At 39.9% G+C, this 17,782-nt stretch overlaps 1 protein-coding gene across 1 annotated transcript; it reads left to right on the top strand.

The window, feature by feature from the left end:
- The first annotated feature begins 11,844 nt into the window (after positions 1–11,844).
- On the top strand, positions 11,845–16,965 carry LOC134672656 (mitochondrial 2-oxoglutarate/malate carrier protein-like). The gene is made up of 7 exons (XM_063530614.1): positions 11,845–12,008; positions 12,314–12,419; positions 12,607–12,728; positions 13,430–13,603; positions 15,109–15,211; positions 15,715–15,833; positions 16,489–16,965. Exons 1-7 carry the CDS (start codon positions 11,935–11,937, stop codon positions 16,676–16,678), a joined length of 888 nt encoding a protein of 295 aa, XP_063386684.1. The 5' UTR covers positions 11,845–11,934; the 3' UTR covers positions 16,679–16,965.
- The last annotated feature ends 817 nt before the right edge of the window (positions 16,966–17,782 follow it).

The following is a 17,782-nucleotide window of genomic DNA, read 5'->3' as shown; positions in this document are numbered from 1 at the left end:
TATTAATAAATTTATGAACCTTAAGTTGTTGCTGTAATTGTAGTGTGCGATGCAAATGCAAGATCAAAGTCCAAAGTTATCAATCCGAACAGAATATAATTGCTATCTGCAAGTCAAGTAGGGCTCACTTCGCTCAGTTTATCAGTCTGTGGGCTTGTCTTTATAATGACATTGGTTGAGACGCACCTCCGCGGTGCTGCAGGTGAGTTAGTGCAATTTAAACCTTAAAGTGTGGTGTTAAGGTGTGAAGTGTGGTGAAATTACGGTTAGCATCTATTTTGACTTTCGATCGGTGATTTTTGTGTGTTCAAATCGGGCTTAAGAATGAAAATGAAAATGAAAATAAATAAATAAATGGGTGAACATAAAATATCGTAAATTTTTGGTAGATTTAATACTTTCAATATATTTTAACGAAACGAGAGCAAATCATGTATTAAAGTAGGTAGGTACCTATAGTGTAAACTTTACACCTATAGACTTGTAGTTAGAACTCTTACGACGCATATCTATGCGTATACGTTGTGTACAAAACGTCGAGGTAAAATGAAACTGATCGAATTATATCCAATCGACAGTGAATTTCGTTTTGTTAAAATTAATTGCAAAAAGTGAAAAGTTGTGTAAAATTTACGTTTTTGATTAAGTATAAATTTAAGTTATGTTTTGGTGCGATGCATTATGTAGCTTTTTAATTTATAAAAACAACACAACAGTTCATTTGACAACACAATGCTAATAGTAGATGACTATATTGGGACAGACAGGACACACTGCCGTATTCGAACTTCAAGATATTCACAAGAGACGACACGTAGTAGATCCATTCTAGATACGATAGTTTAGATATCAACTAGTTCTCTTTTGCAGCGCAATTCGGGCAACCAATGTCACTTTTACGTTAGATAGAGGAAGATATAGATGTGAATTAGATCTCTAAGTCATATCCTGTGGAAATCGTTCAAGAGTATCTCCAGAATCGCGCAATTGTCAAATTTGACAGGATAGATCTTAAACATATCGTTATCGTATACTTGGTGATGTCTAATAGATGTCTATTTCATAATCCGAATCGGGCCCACAGGTGTCACCAGTGTCAATACCTAGACTAGAACATTTACGTTAATATGCGATACCTACCCAGCAATACCTATTTGAATATTTTACATCGTCTCTTCCAATTTTTTAAATAGCCAAAGTGTCAGTCATACGTCATACATGGCCTGTCCATGCCCAGTCCCACTTTAGCCTGTCGGTTTTGACCCCAACGTCGACAATGCCTGTTTTGGAACGCAACGTAGTGTTGTACATTTTAATTAAATACTTCATATTTAACTGACGATTCATAAAAGCTATCGCCCTTGCACCCCCCATATAACCATTCCAGTCGCAGAATCATCAAAGTGGTAACTAAATGTCAGATGTGTCGTAACAGAGTCCACACAATGTGTCTAGAATTGTTTCGAAACAAAGTGTCGTCGCCGTGTGTACACTTTTCCGTAACAAGGTGTCGACACATTTGTGTGCACTTTGCGTGCGGTTTGCGACTAAATCTGACAGCAAATTTGTGACAGCAAATGTCAATATAAAATACCTCTTGAAAACCAAGGTTTGTCAAACTACTATTAGTGTCTCGTGTGCTCGTAAGTAATTCTAGTAAGTCATCATGGGCGATGCAAATGATAATAATCGACCAAAACCATATAAACACCCAACACCCGTCAACCTTTTACAGAAAAGTTTTTAAAGAAATGCAATAAGCTACTTAGGTCAGCCAACGAATGCTCAAAAAAGTTGTAGAGGGAAATGCTCGGAACACAATTTTTGACTCTGTAACTTGGTTTGGACAAGTTAGGAGGTGAACATATCAAAAGTCCCCGGCCGTAGCCCTTGAGCGGGGGGAAGAGAGGGGGCTTTGAATGTCCCATTTTCCGGTTTTTCGATTATATCTCGGAAACTATGCATCTTAGCGACATGGCCACTTATACAAAATGAAAGTTAATTTAATTTGTTACAAGTTTATTCAGTCAATTTTTTCGATATGTTGAATAGTTTTTGAGATATCCGCTCTTGAAAGTTTAGTTAGGGCTCTCAATTTTATCTTGATATATCTACATCAGTGAAGGTGCTAGGCCGTGTATGGTATCGTTTTCGTATAAATCTGGGTTGCTGAATCCATTTAACATGGAAACCATTCCACAAAATAAAAAAAATCTTTTTAGGGTTCCGTACCTCAAAAGCATAAAACGGAATCCTTATAGGATCACTCGTGCGTCTGTATGTCTGTCTGTCTGAATACACAAAATAGTTCTTTACCTATAGATGACAGGAAAACCTATTAGAAATGTGCAGTCAAGCGCGAGTCGGACTTAATGTACGGAACCCTTAATACGCGAGTCCGATTCGCACTTGGTCGGTTTTTTTAAACTCCTCTTGACGCTTAACCGCTGAACCGATTTCGTTGAAATTTGGTATAGAAATAGTTTGCATCCCGGAACAGGACATAGGATAGATCTTATAACCAAAATCATCTTTTGAAGGTGTGAAAAGTGGCGTGGAAATTTGTACGGGAAATCAATAACCGCTGAACCGATTTATATTAAATTTGGGAAGGTCTACATCTTTGATTTAGTTAAAAATGATAAAAAAAAACATGACTTCAAACCTAAACTTAAACAGTATTAACTTCAAGAAGTCAATTCTGAATTCCCCCCTACACCTCATTTCACACCTTTGAAGGATGATTTTTGAGATAACTTATTATGTCCTGTCTCGGGACTCAAAATATATGTGTACTAAATTTAAATTAAAACTGTTCAGCAGTTTAAGCGTGAAGAGGAGTTTAAGAGAAAGTAAGTTTATATGTTTTTACTTTGGAATGGTGTCAATGTGATACCATAACTAAATTTGGTACTGCGAATTTATACGAAAACGATACCAAACATGGCCTCGTAGCTTTACTGTTGTAGAAGTCAAAATAAAATTGAGAGCCCTAAATTCTTATTACTTGACCAAACTTGTGTAGAAGGAAAAGGAAAAATAAAAGTCTTCGGTAGGATTATAAGACACAAATATAATTTTTTTTTGCGTTACTACATATTTCAATTATCAAATATAAACATACCTTGATTGTATTATTCTAGTGAGATCCTCACAGATAAACAAAACCATTTACTTAAAAAATTACAAGGTCGAAATGTCACGGAACTTGTGAGAGTAATACGTGAAAAATAAAAACTTTTATGACAAATAAATCTGGACACAATTTAAGAAGCATCCAATTGCGTCGAGGAATCATCTGTATGTTTGCTTGTTTCATTACCTCCTCGCTTCTTTTTTTGTCCTTTGTATTCTGTAGCAATTTGTTAGATCTGAAAATAAAGATAACTTGCGTCGTCACGGATGTCGATTTATAGGTTTTAGGGAGTGCAGAATTCGAAAACGATGATCATTTTATAATCCAAGATGGCCGCTACGTATTTTGTCAGAAAAGTCGTCATGAATATCGTTTTATAGGTTTTAGGAAGTGCCGATTTCGAAAATGATGACCAGTTTGGAATCCAAGATGTGTGCCGTGCACTTTGTCATAAAAGTCGTCATGGATATCGTTTTATAGGTTTTAGGGAGTGCAGAATTCGAAAATGATGACCATTTTGGATTCCAAGATGTCTGCCGTGCACTTTGTCATATAAGCCGTCATAGATGTTGATTTATAGGTGTTAGGAAGAGCAGATTTCGATAATGATGACCATGACCAACAAAACGACATCCATGTCGACTTTTAACATAGTGCATGGCCGCCATCTTCGATTCCCAAATAGTTATTATTTTCGAAATCTGCGCTCCCTAAAACCTATAAAACGACAGCCATGACGACTTTAATGACATACTGCATGGCCGCCATTTTGGATTCCAAAATGGTCATCATTTTCGAAATCAGGGCCCCCTAAAACCTATAAAACGACACCCATGACAACTTTTATGACATAGTGCGTGGCCGCAATTTTGGATTCCAAAATGGCCATCATTTTCGAAATCTGCGTCCCCTAAAACCTACAAAACGACATCCATGACGACTTTTATGACATAGTGCATGGCCGCCATCTTGGAATCCAAAATGGTCATCGTTTTCGAAATCTGCGCCCCCTAATACCTATAAAACGACACCCATGACGACTTTTATGACATAGTGCATGGCCACCATTTTGGAATCCAAAATGGTCATCATTTTCTAAATCTGCGCCCCCCAAAACCTATAAAACGACACCAACGACAAGTTTTGTTGGTCATGGTCATCATTTTCGAAATCTGCTCTTCCTAACACCTATAAATCAACATCTATGACGGCTTATATGACAAAGTGCACGGCAGACATCTTGGAATCCAAAATGGTCATCATTTTCGAATTCTGCACTCCCTAAAACCTATAAAACGACACCCATGACAACTTTTATGACATAGTGCGTGGCCGCCATTTTGGATTCCAAAATGGCCATCATTTTCGAAATCTGCGTCCCCCAAAACCTATAAAACGACACCCATGACGACTTTTATGACATAGTGCATGGCCGCCATCTTGGAATCCAAAATGGTCATCGTTTTCGAAATCTGCGCCCCCTAATACCTATAAAACGACACCCATGATGACTTTTATGACATAGTGCATGGCCACCATTTTGGAATCCAAAATGGTCATCATTTTCTAAATCTGCGCCCCCCAAAACCTATAAAACGACACCCATGACAACTTTTATGACATAGTGAGTGGCCGCCATTTTGGATTCCAAAATGGCCATCATTTTCGAAATCTGCGTCCCCTAAAACCTACAAAACGACATCCATGACGACTTTTATGACATAGTGCATGGCCGCCATCTTGGAATCCAAAATGGTCTTCGTTTTCGAAATCTGCTCCCCCTAATACCTATAAAACGACACCCATGACGACTTTTATGACATAGTGCATGGCCACCATTTTGGAATCCAAAATGGTCATCATTTTCTAAATCTGCGCCCCCCAAAACCTATAAAACGACACCCATGACAACTTTTATGACAGTGCATGGCTGCCATTTTGGATTTCAAAATGGTCATCATTTTCTAAATCGGGGCCCCCTAAAACCTATAAAACGACTTTTATGACATAGTGCATGGCCGCCATTTTGGAATCGAAAATGGTTATCGTTTTCGAAATCTGCGCCCCCCAAAACCTATAAAACGACACTCATGTTAACTTTCATGACATAGTGCATGGCCGCCATTCTGGATTCCAAAATGTCATCATTTTCGAAAGCGGGGCCCCCTAAAACCTATAAAACGACATCCATGACGACTTTTATAACATAGTGCATGGCCGCCATTTTGGAATCCAAAATGGTCATCGTTTTCGTAATCTGCGCCCCCTAAAACCTATAAAACGACACCCATGACGACTTTTATGACATAGTGCATGGCCACCATTTTGGAATCGAAAATGGTCATCATTTTTTAAATCTGCGCCCCCCAAAACCTATAAAACGACATCCATGACGACTTTTATGACATAGTGCATGGCCGCCATTTTGGATTTCAAAATGGTCATCATTTTCTAAATCGGGGCCCCCTAAAACCCATAAAACGACATCCATGACGACTTTTATGACATAGTGCATGGCCGCCATTTTGGAATCGAAAATGGTTATCGTTTTCGAAATCTGCGCCCCCCAAAACCTATAAAACGACACCCATGACGACTTTTATGACATAGTGCATGGCCGCCATTCTGGATTCCAAAATGGTCATCATTATCGAAAGCGGGGCCCCCTAAAACCAATAAAACGACATCCATGACGACTTTTATGACATAGTGCATGGCCGCCATCTTGGAATCCAAAATGGTCATCATTTTTGAAATCTGCGCCTCCTAAAACCTATAAAACGACACCCCTGACGACTTTTATGGCATAGTGCATGGCCGCCATTTTGGATTCCAAAATGGTCATCATTTTCAAAATTGGGGCCCCCTAAAACGTATAAAACGACATCCATGACGACTTTTATGACACAGTGCATGGCCGCCATTTTGGATTCCAAAATGGTCATCATTTTCGAAATCGGCACTCCCTAAAACCTATAAATAGACACCCATCTCGACTTTTATGACAAAGTGTTTGGCTACCATCTGCATGCAAGACATTTCTATTATTTTTACGTACAAAAATGGCCCCCTGTCAACTTCCAACCGAGATTTAATCGATAATTTATTCGATTAATGTTCAGATTAATTCAATTTCAATCTATGTTAGGTCGACTAAACTAATCGTGATTAAAATTTGAGGATTAACTTTTTTTATTCCATTAATTAGTCGAATAAACAGTTAATCTATTAAGTCCCATCTCTGACCACGTCATTTTTACACTTTGAGAATATCTGAAAACAAATGAACACAAGGAGCCATTTTGCAAATCCAGTAACTTTGTTATTACTTTTGACAGCGCGTGTCATGTGTCTACACAGAGTCGACACAAAGTCGAAACATTTGCGACTACTTTGTGACTGCAATATTTCTCAGCCTTAAACCATATTTATACATCATAATTAACAAGTTTCGTAATATGTAAAGCGTTATTTCTGTTATTTAAGTATAGTATACGCATCGAAGTACTAAAAATGCATCAAATAATATATTTATGAACACAAGCACTGAGAAGTAAACAATTTCCTTTCCGGCTAAACTAAAACAATGTGGTGGCGCGTTGATTATATTACACTTAGTTTATCAAATCACTCGAGCAGTTTAATTCCCCATAATAATTTAAGTCCTATTGTAATATAAATGCAAACAATATATAATTACGTCTTGTAATCCGTTTTAGAGATGGCGTATTAATGTCACTTATTTTTATTTAACTATTTTTCCATCTGACAGTTTCCATTTGACAGGAACAAAATGAACGAATGAACGAATGATTTTGGCATAAAGTAGTCGCAAACCCGAAACAATGTGTGCACACGGCGACCACACTTTATGTCACTTTGTGTCATGTGTCGACCCTTCCCCATTTCTGGTAACTGTGTCGACACGGCGACGACTCTGCGACTGGAATTGTGACCGAAACAGACGGTGTCGACACAAGATGTGTCTACACCGTGTCGTAACGGCGACTGGAAATGGTTGTATGGGCCCTAAGAAGTTTGAGAGGTTTAATTTGGTCGCGCTGTACTTTTTTCCTTTTATACCTACTATTAATAAATCTGCTCTTATTTACCGACATAAAATGTGGTTCTTATTAAAAGACCTTAAGGTGGTTCGCTTTTCATACAAAATTCAATCAAAGCTCATTACGTAACTACACACTATTAGTACACAAATATTTCCGCATTTATCTTCTTTCGAATATTCGTTTGCGCGAAATTAACAGGAAAACAATGTTTCATACAGAAATCATGCAAAAATCATAGTTAACTTTTCATCAATTTTACGTATGTGTGTGTCACAAATGTCGTGTACAGATACATTTGCGACGTTGCCATACCATTTCCGACGTTGCCGGGCTGACCACGGCTCGAATTTGGAGTGCCGTCATGTTTAGTGCAATTTTGTTGACACTGATATTTGACAGGTAGTTAATTGACCTAAGCGAGAAGTTCGTCAGCTTAGCTAAGAACTATCATGGCGTGTTATGCAAACAGTCGCTTTTTTGCTTGCAAACGGAAGATTCCCGGTTCGATCCCCAGTCATTGTATTCTGGAACATAACTTTTTGTATTTTTGTTACACCTAAATTTCGTATAGTTTTTTTATTTTTATTTAATTTTTCTTATTATCATAAATCGATTATTAAGTATGGGCTACACGTATTCTTTTATTTTTACAAAGATAATTAGAAATTATACTCTTCCTAATCTCTCTGATTTTTACAATCAGGACATCCTCACTGCAATAAAAACCGGGCAAGTGCGAGTCGGACTCGCGCACGAAGGGTTCCGTGCCATAATGCAAAAAAAAAAAAAAAAAAAGCAAAAAAAGACGGTCACCCATCCAAGTACTGACCACTCCCGACGTTGCTTAACTTTGGTCAAAAATCACGCTTGTTGTATGGGAGCCCCATTCAAATCTTTATGTTATTCTGTTTTTAGTATTTGTTGTTATAGCGGCAACAGAAATACATCATCTGTGAAAATTTCAACTGTCTAGCTATTACGGTTCGTGAGATACAGCCTGGTGACAGACGGACGGACGGACGGACGGACAGCGAAGTCTTAGTAATAGGGTCCCGTTTTACCCTTTGGGTACGGAACCCTAAAAAGAAGTGTATAAAATTTCCTGTGGTTAAAAATAATGGATTTTGTCTATGAATGAAAAACACAATTATTACTATAGTTTGTTTTTTTTAGCATTAGAAATAAGGTAAACAATCTTGACGTGTCTTTTAATTGAAAAACACATTTTAAAAATAAGTTACGGCAAATATGTAACTATTATAAATCTAATACGATCATTTATATTCTTCTGCTTTCATAAGTAATCGTTTTTGATTTTTAAAAAACCTGATAACACTGAGTATGTGGGGGAAGCGCTGCTGGCCTAGCGGAAAGCAATTCGGAGGTCGCGGGTTCTAACCCTAGTAGCATTTTCGTTGGGGCCCACGGTGCCAACGGTAGGGAAAACGTTGGGATGAGGTTCGTTCCGTAGCCAACGTTAATTTTGTATTGGCCCACCATCGCATTTACCAACATTCGCTGTGGCACAGATGCCCAACAATGGGCCTTTGTTTATTTGGTAACGTTGGCTAATCAACGATATCATCCGATGGCCCAATGACGACAAATATCGCATTTACCAACATTGACTGTAGCATTGATGCCCAACAATGGGCCTTTGTGTATTTTGGTAACGTTGGCTAGTCAACGATATCATCCGATGGCCCAATGATGACAAATATCGCATTTACCAACATTGGCTGTGGCACTGATGCCCAACAATGGGCCTTTGTTTATTTTAGTAACGTTGGCTAATCAACGATATCATACGATGGCCGAATGATGACAAATATCGCATTTACCAACATTGGCTGTAGCATTGAGGCCCAAAAATGGGCCTTTGTGTATTTTGCTACCGTTCGCTAAACAAGGATAACATTCGTTGGCCCAATGGTGACGAATACCGCATTTACCAACATTGGCTGTGGCACGGATGCCCAACAATGGGCCTTTGTGTATTTTGGTAACGTTGGCTAGTCAAAGATGTCATCCGATGGCCCAATGATGACAAATATCGTATTTACCAACATTGGCTGTGGCACTGACGCCTAACAATGGGCCTTTGTGTATTTTGGTACCGGTGGCTAAACAACGATAACATTCGTTGGCCCAGTGAGCACAAATATCGCATTTACCAACATTGGCTGTGGTACTGATGCCCAACAATACCAGTTGAGTATGCTTGTGGCGTCACTAGATGGCGTTACTGTCTCCAAACATCGAAGTTATAGTTATTTCCTCGATTATTCCGGATATAATCATAATATTTTTTAAAAGTAACTTATAAATCTAATAGCTGTAACTATAAAATTTATACATAAATTTAAAAAATTGTATTTTACCAACGTTTTCTCAATTTAAATCTCAAAAAACATAAATCTCGCTTACGAAGTTTCGAAGTGCGGTTAGTATATATACAAATTAGAGTGTATAGTAAGTGTACTTGCTTCGGCAGTACATATACTAAAATTGGAACGATACAGAGAAGATTAACAACAACTGCTGCCTAGGGCCTTCATGTGGATACAACCAATGCCTACCGTAGTGTAATTGTAATACATATTTATCAGCAAAGGCCCAACGTCGTATTACACAACCACTTACTTAACGTAGGGTAACTGTAGGACTCGTAAACAAAAACCCATTACATAATTAGACTGTAGGTAGGCACACTATAAATTACACAACTATTTACCTACGGTAATATTGTAAGAATCCTACACAAGGCCCAACGTTAAAGTTACAATGTTGGCCCTTTGTGGGACAAGCTGTGTTGGGCCTTCAATCTGGTGCACGACTACCTACCGACCTACCTGACTTGCCGTTGGGTAATTGTTGAATTTGCAAACAGAAGCACAACGAAAAAATTGCCCTTTTTTATTTTTTTGCAGTTGGCCCTACAGCAAGCCATACGGCCAAATGTAACAATTAACCAACCATCAAACAAATGAGTATAGGTCCAACCACGGCCCAACCAAAACCACCACCGTTGAATAATTGTATGATTTATTTAAATAGGCCCAACGAAAAAATTACTCTAATGGCCCTCTGTTGGGAATCTTCGGGAGGGCCTTTGTCGAGGGCCCTCCAGCAAATCGTACGGCCAAATGTAACAATTAACCAACCATCAAACAAATGTGTATAGGCCCAACCACGGCCCAACCAAAACCACCACCGTTGAATAATTGTATGATTTATTTAAATAGGCCCAACGAAAAAAATATTCTAATGGCCCTCTGTTGGGAATCTTCGGGAGGGCCTTTGTCGAGGGCCCTCCAGCAAATCGTACGGCCAAATATAACGGTTGCCCAACTAATACGTAAACAAAGGCCCAACAAAATCCCTACAAGAAAATGCTATTAGGGACCCCGGCTCGTACCAATGATTTTTCGAACTTTTGTACGAAATAGCATTTGATACCTACCTATTTATACACCGATACCTATTTTTCGGTGAAAGAAAACAATGTGAGGAAACCGGACTAATCCAAATAAGTTTACTCTCTGGGTTGGAAGGTCAGGGCAGTCGCTTTCGTAAAAACTAGTGCGCATGCCAATTCTGGGATTAGTTGCCAAGCGGAGATTGAATATCTGGGAGACCGACCAAAGCTTACAAAACATAAAAACTCAAAAATGCGCGTTTTCTCATAGACCTAGCTAAGAGATCAAACCCCTTATAGCAAATTTCATCGAAATCGTTAGAGCCGTTTCTGATACCATCCAAATATATAAATAAATAATTATATATCTAATAATTGCTCGTTTAAAGGTAAGATAATACAAAGGAGAAACAAAAAGAAATTACCTACTCGCACCAGTCTTGAACCCCAATCCTCTTGCACGTATTTCCACGAACATACCGTTACGCTATTGCAACATACTTACGTTGTGTGAAATTGTCTACTACAAGGATCACGGAAACACTGTTTGCATGTGTGAGTAATAGTAGGAAACAGCGTGACAGCAACACTCCGTCGAATTAAAAAGGTGGTTTTTGCACAATGAAGTACTCAATGTTTATTTTAATAGTTCAATATTTACTTAAAGAGTGCGCGAAACATACTTTTAAGTATACAAATACCAAGACCATTACACAAAAAAATAAAATCTGAAATTTTGCAAAAGTGGTGCCATCTAGCGAGAGTTAAGTTTTGAGTAACCTAGGCGAACCACCTTAACTAGTTAATTAGTATTTGTTGGAACTCTATCAATGCCGTTCATTAAATGCATTAATCATGATGGAATTAAAATCTGTTCTGATTAGCCAGTTGTTTGAATTGTTTCCTTTAACTTTGCTGCAAATGTACTGGGTGACTTGATTAAAACAAAGAAAGGAAGAATTTGTTATGCTTTCGATCTGGTTTTGATACGATATTTCGCTTAGTTTCGCAAGCACCAATTTGCGCATCACGATAAACCCAAAAACTACTGAAACGGATTTACATGCGGTTTTCACCTACCAATAGATTGATTCTTGATGAAGGTTTAACGGTGTATAATTTGTTTAGATTTTTTGCAACCCGTGCGAATCCGGGGCGGGTCGCTAGTTTGCTTCATAAGAACTCAGGAACTATTTGCTTATTCCGTGTATTCTTTATTTCAGGTGCGTAAAAACTCAAGAATCCTCTTGTTTAGAGGAAGGGAATGAGTTACTTACTGAGGAATATTACTGTCTAATCTCACAGTTTCCACCATGCCTGCCGAAACTATAGGGGACACGAAGACCATACCAGGAGGTCTCCGATTCGTGTTCGGAGGCCTTAGTGGGTTAGTATTAATTTTATTAAATTAATAATACAATGCTTATAAAAAATAAGTACAAAATACAATTTAGTATCTCGGGCAAACTCGAAGTCGCGACTACGGGATGCTAGCCCATCGCTCGAGCAGTGAGCTATGACACGCGAAAGAAACATAGTTCCTAGGTATATATATAACATAAATATGTGTTAATGACTGAATGGTCCCAAACTTACTAAAATGACTAAAAAAATCTTGAGGAAAATACGAATATTTTAGATTTAGCATATAATATCGCATTTTCGTAATATGGCATGTTTTTAATTCTTCAGCATGTGTGCTACGAGTGTGGTCCAACCCATGGATCTAGTGAAAACCCGAATGCAACTCCTAGGCACGGCTGGCAAGAATGTTACCATGATCTCCATGACCAGAGAGGTACGACGAAAACGCACTTATAACTCTCCGTTCAAATTTACATTGGATCTTCTCGAGCAGTAAATCTGCGCTTTAATTTTCTTACCAACGGTTTTTGTTCGAACCAAGGTGATTTTGGCTTCACAAACACGTTTCATGTGTCATATTAGCCGTTCTGACTTTCATGTCTGAATTATAACGTTTTCAGGTGGTCAGCAGCCAGGGTGCCGGAGGCCTGTATGTAGGTCTGTCAGCCGCGCTGTTCCGACAGGCCACCTACACCACGGGCCGGCTCGGCTGCTTTACCTACATAACTGACGTCTATACTGCGTGAGTGTGACAATCAACAAAATTACTAAGCAGACTTCGTCAGACTAGTAACCTAAGCAGCAATAATTGAGGAGTGTCTTTTCAATAGGGTTTATTTAATAGACCGACCGCTTAAATGAGTCCTCGCCTGCGCGGTACGGGGGCGACGGGGTAGGACGACTAAGGGCGGCGGGGAAGGTGCGGGCGCCGTACGCCTGCCTTCCGCATTAACTAAGCGTAAATCATTTCATAAAGAAATAAGTCCTTTTGAAAATATTCTCCTCAATTGGCAATCACAAAACAGTATCTTGCAGAACAAAACTGTCTTGTAAGTAAAAATAAGTTATTTGTCGCTTGTTGTACTTTTCTTTCAATAGGCAACATATTAAACAACTCATGGCGACAATCCTAGCACAGAGTTTCCATGGCCACCACCTGTGTTTATCATTAGATCAGCTCGATGGTCCCATAATATTACATTGTCCCCCAACTTACACATTTATGTAAAATAATGGAGTGTTTCTAAATTAGCTTGCAAGACTTGACCCGATCATACATACATAGCAAGTTACCAACTTTGTACAAAGTTATAGCGGTCAGAGTCTGCTTAATCAATCCCTTTAATTTTTACATGTCTGAAAATAATTTGTACTGGTTTGGTTTGAGAAAAAATAACATTCATGTTTTTGTGTGTGTGTGCTTAACCGAGTATTGCTATGCAGTAACTACGGCGTCCCAAATTTCGGCGTGAAACTGGCAATCGGCGTGGTGGCCGGCTGCGCCGGCGCACTGGTCGGCAACCCCGCGGAGGTGGCGCTCGTGAGGATGACTGCCGACGGCCGCTTGCCGCTCGAACAGCGACGGAATTACACTAATGTGTTCAATGCTCTTGCTAGGTGAGTACCACCACGCTCCGCGATTGTTTCTTTTTCCACGCATACAAATATCATTACATGCAGAACCCAATGCGATATTGTTGCAAAAAACTCAAACAAGTACATATACATATATCTATATCTAACAAAAAATTTTTATTTACATAACATACTAATCTATTCACTATTATAACAAAGAGTTAATAATGCATCTTTTGTGAATTCACTCATCGTACAGTCACCTGCAATAATATGTTACACAAAGAAGGCCGCAAAAATATCTGACACGCTCTTATTTCTCTATAAATAAGATTGTGTCACATATTTTTGCGGCCTTCGAAGAGTGACATATTATTGCAGGTGACTGTACATGAGAATAGGTCTATATGCGATTATGCGCGGCTATGAGGCTCAGGGTACGCACGGCGCGCGTCATCGGTGCCTCGCGCAGCAGGTTGGTGCGCCATTTAGGGTCCTAGCTAAATTGGTGGTTCATACTTACGCTATAGAATTTCCAATTTAGCAAGAACCCTAAATGGCATTACTGTACTGAACTGACTGTACAACAACTTCTTGCATAGGTCCTAGACTTTTGGCACTCTACTAGCGACTCCAAATACATGTATTGTAAAGCACTAAAATTGGACCACGCTACATTTTCATGCCAAGTGCTACATCAAATGTAGCTTATAAATGTCGGCGGCCGATCGTATGATCAGGCATATCGTGAAATGCCTAGGCATATCGTGAAACGTGAAAATCTTTGACTCGTTCCCTGAGTCGACGGAGCCCCGCGTAGCGGGGCTTCTATTTCTGGGCAGTTTGCCCTTCGGGCATCTGAAGCAACCTAACGAACCTATCTTACCTATATATCGGTTTAATGTGACTATCCTCAAAACAATACATACAGGAACATAACGATCTGCCTGATCTTACGATCGGCCGCCGACATATATATATACGATTCAATTACAATGCCGACATATTTCTCAGAATGATCTAGAGTCCTCCGCAAGTCTTCTTAGGCTACAAAGTTTAAATGTGATCCTGTTTATCCCAATAGATGAATTCTGAAAAAGACTCCGCGTTTATATTACCCTGAGAAGTCGTATTCCTCGTCCGACTGATAGCCTTAGAAGCTGTAGATAATAGCTGAATTAATAACCAAGATATCGATTCTAATTTAATAATTTGTTATGGTTTTGAAGTGGTTTCGACACGACCTTCACGATCGTCTTGGTGATTGGCGCGACTTGGCACAACTTTCACTTTATTTAATTCGTATTTAAATTGCGTAAGCGAACTTCAAGATGTATCAAAACAGTAACAAGTTATTCAATCTCAATTCCAGGCGGCCTATAGCCATGATCGCTTGCGCGCTTCGCCATCGATCGCTTTCTCACTCTCACTTTTCCATATTAGTGTAACAGTGACAGTTGCATTTCGTTCGCTACGGAGCGTTAGCGATTGAGATATTGTCTACAGGATTGATTACTTAAGCTAACGTGAATCGACAATGTCCACAGAATGATTAAGGAGGAGGGCGCATTAACTCTGATGCGCGGAACGTCGGCCACCGCCGCGCGCGCCGCCGTGCTCAACGCGGCCCAGCTTGGTACTTATGCCCAGGTAAGGATCTTTCTCTGTTTCTCATCTTTATGTTTATCACTTTGCCTCCTTAGGCCCCTTACTACGTTTTTTTGGCAAGTAACCGCTTGCCTAATAACGCTCCTGAGTTCAATTCAAACCTCGGAATTGTTAAAGCTTTTAGCGCCACTTTCACCATCGCACAAACCCAGGGTTAACCGGTTAAACCGTTAACCCAGTGTCAAATTGTACTGGTAACCATAGTAACTCCAGGTATAACCGGTTAACACCGGGTTAGTGAGATGGTGCAAGTAGCTCTTAGTGGCACTACACTTGTAGCACGTCGTGTATACGCATTTTGAGAACCCACCTTCATCTGACTCTCTACAAGAGGTTGAATTTCGAAAAGATGTTTTAGTGGAGTTCTACAAGATTTAAAGATCACATATGTGTTTTAAATCCTACCTTCAACAATTTAGCCCGTGCGTTTATCTGTCAAAAGCAGTGCGTTGTTCCTTTACTTTATATGACGTTGATGTTTGTAGGCTCGTGAAGCGCTGCTGCCTAAAATGGGGGACGGCATCCCCCTCCACTTCTGCGCATCCATGATAGCCGGCTTCCTTGCAACGAGCGCGTCTCTGCCCTTCGACAAGGTCAAGACGAAGTAAGTCTGCATATTTATCTTGATAACCTAAATTCTAAATTATTGCAAAGGCACTACAAAGGGTGACGGTAACTCGAGATAATCTGGACCCTATTCAGATTTAACGAGCTGTTCTGGTTTTGAACTTATAACCGTCATCATTTCGAACAGTTACAAGTTACCGGGAAGGTCGATGGAAAGAGATCTTATCACATCGCAGTCCGATAAGGGAGCATTCCACGGGCTGTCCCGTACAAACGCGAAGTATGCGTTCACAACACCACAACAACAACAACACAACAACACACAACAACGACAACACAACAACGGTACAACACCAACGACAACGGTAGACAATTTCATGCTCCTAAGGTGTTCCGACCAAATCCGCTCAACTCTATCAACACCAAGCTACATGATGCTCTCCATGACGCTAAAGACAAACACAGATGGAAGAGCATCATCAACGAGAAATTGGTCACCCATCCGGGGAATCACGACCTGAGGGTCAATTGCTAAGGCAATGAGGGATACGACGCAAGGAGGAGGAGGATGGTTTTGATACGACCTTCACAGTCCTCTTGGTGATTGGCACGTCTAACGTTAGTAGAGACTAGAATCACTAAATTATCAATTAATCATGTAAAAGATTAAACAATCATTATCTGTCTTACAGAGTCCAGAACGCAGCACAAGGGGGTTCAAGAGCCAGCATGGTCGGCGTTATTCTAAGCGTCATAAAGAAGGAAGGTCCCTTAGGCCTCTGGAGCGGATTCTTACCCACATACTTCAAGATCGGACCCCACACTGTGCTCACACTGATCGTATTGGAGCAGATCAACGCTTTCTACCTAAGTTTAGCCTAAATTAAATACACTCCTGTAGAGCGAGAGAGAGAGAAACGAGCAATTGTTGTATATATATTTATATATTTCGGAAATCTCGGAATCGGCCCAACGATTTCGATGAAATTTGCTATATGGGAGTTTTCGGAGGCGAAAAATCGATCTAGGTAGGTTTTATCTCTGGAAAAACGCACATTTTTCAGTTTTTATATGTTTTCCGAGCAAAAGTCTCCCAGATGACGTTTTGTATGGTGCGATGACTGGATTTGATCTTTATTTATTTTAATGCGTTACGTAACGTTATCTAGGATAAACGATAACACTATTAGGAATTTTCTTCAAGTAGAAAATATCTTGTATAACGCACCAACCTCAAACGTCGGCCCGGCCGAACGAAACTCGCGGATTGGACGACTTACCTGCTGCACCGCATGAGCCAATCACAGCTCCGATTCATGACGCACTGCGCGTGACCGACCGTATACAGATACGTTCTCGCCGCTCCCGCGCAGTCCGGCAACCGACGCGATACGATTAAATATTAATATATGTTTAATGATAAGTTGTAAATCACTACAGTATTTAGTGCTTAATTTCTAATAAGTTTCCCATAAGAACATTACGAGTGTAATTATTCAACAGAATACACTTTTTATTCAGTATCGGTGTCGTTTTCACTTTTAAATAGCCTCCTCATCCGAACCCCGAGCTAGCTGGCGCTACAAAATGGCTGCCCAAGTGTGAGGCTATAGTGAAAAAGTGGACTTTTGTGCCGTGATTCATTAAAATAAACAATATAGTGTAATAAAATGCCGCCTAAATCAAGGAGAAATCGACGTGTGTCGACGCCGACGCGAGATGACCTCGAGCCCGCTCGAGAAGGTTCTTTCACGAGAGATGACGTCGCGACGCTTGTGGATTCGTTGCAACGGTCGCAAACCAACGCCTTCAGGGAACTGCTGGAAAGCGTCATCACAACCTCTAGGCACCCGTCGTCGTCTACTACATCGACACCGTTTCCTGTAGAAGGAGGAAATTTCTCTCGCTGCAAAGCTCGATTCGCTGGAAATGCGGAAGAGTCCATCGAAGGTTTTATTGACGCCATTGAGGCCTACAAAGATTGTG

This window comes from Cydia fagiglandana, chromosome 17 (genome assembly GCF_963556715.1).
Source record: "Cydia fagiglandana chromosome 17, ilCydFagi1.1, whole genome shotgun sequence".
Classification (NCBI taxonomy): domain Eukaryota; kingdom Metazoa; phylum Arthropoda; class Insecta; order Lepidoptera; family Tortricidae; genus Cydia; species Cydia fagiglandana.
The sequence above is the reverse complement of the archived record's forward strand: the minus strand, read 5'-3'. Positions and strand labels throughout refer to the sequence as shown.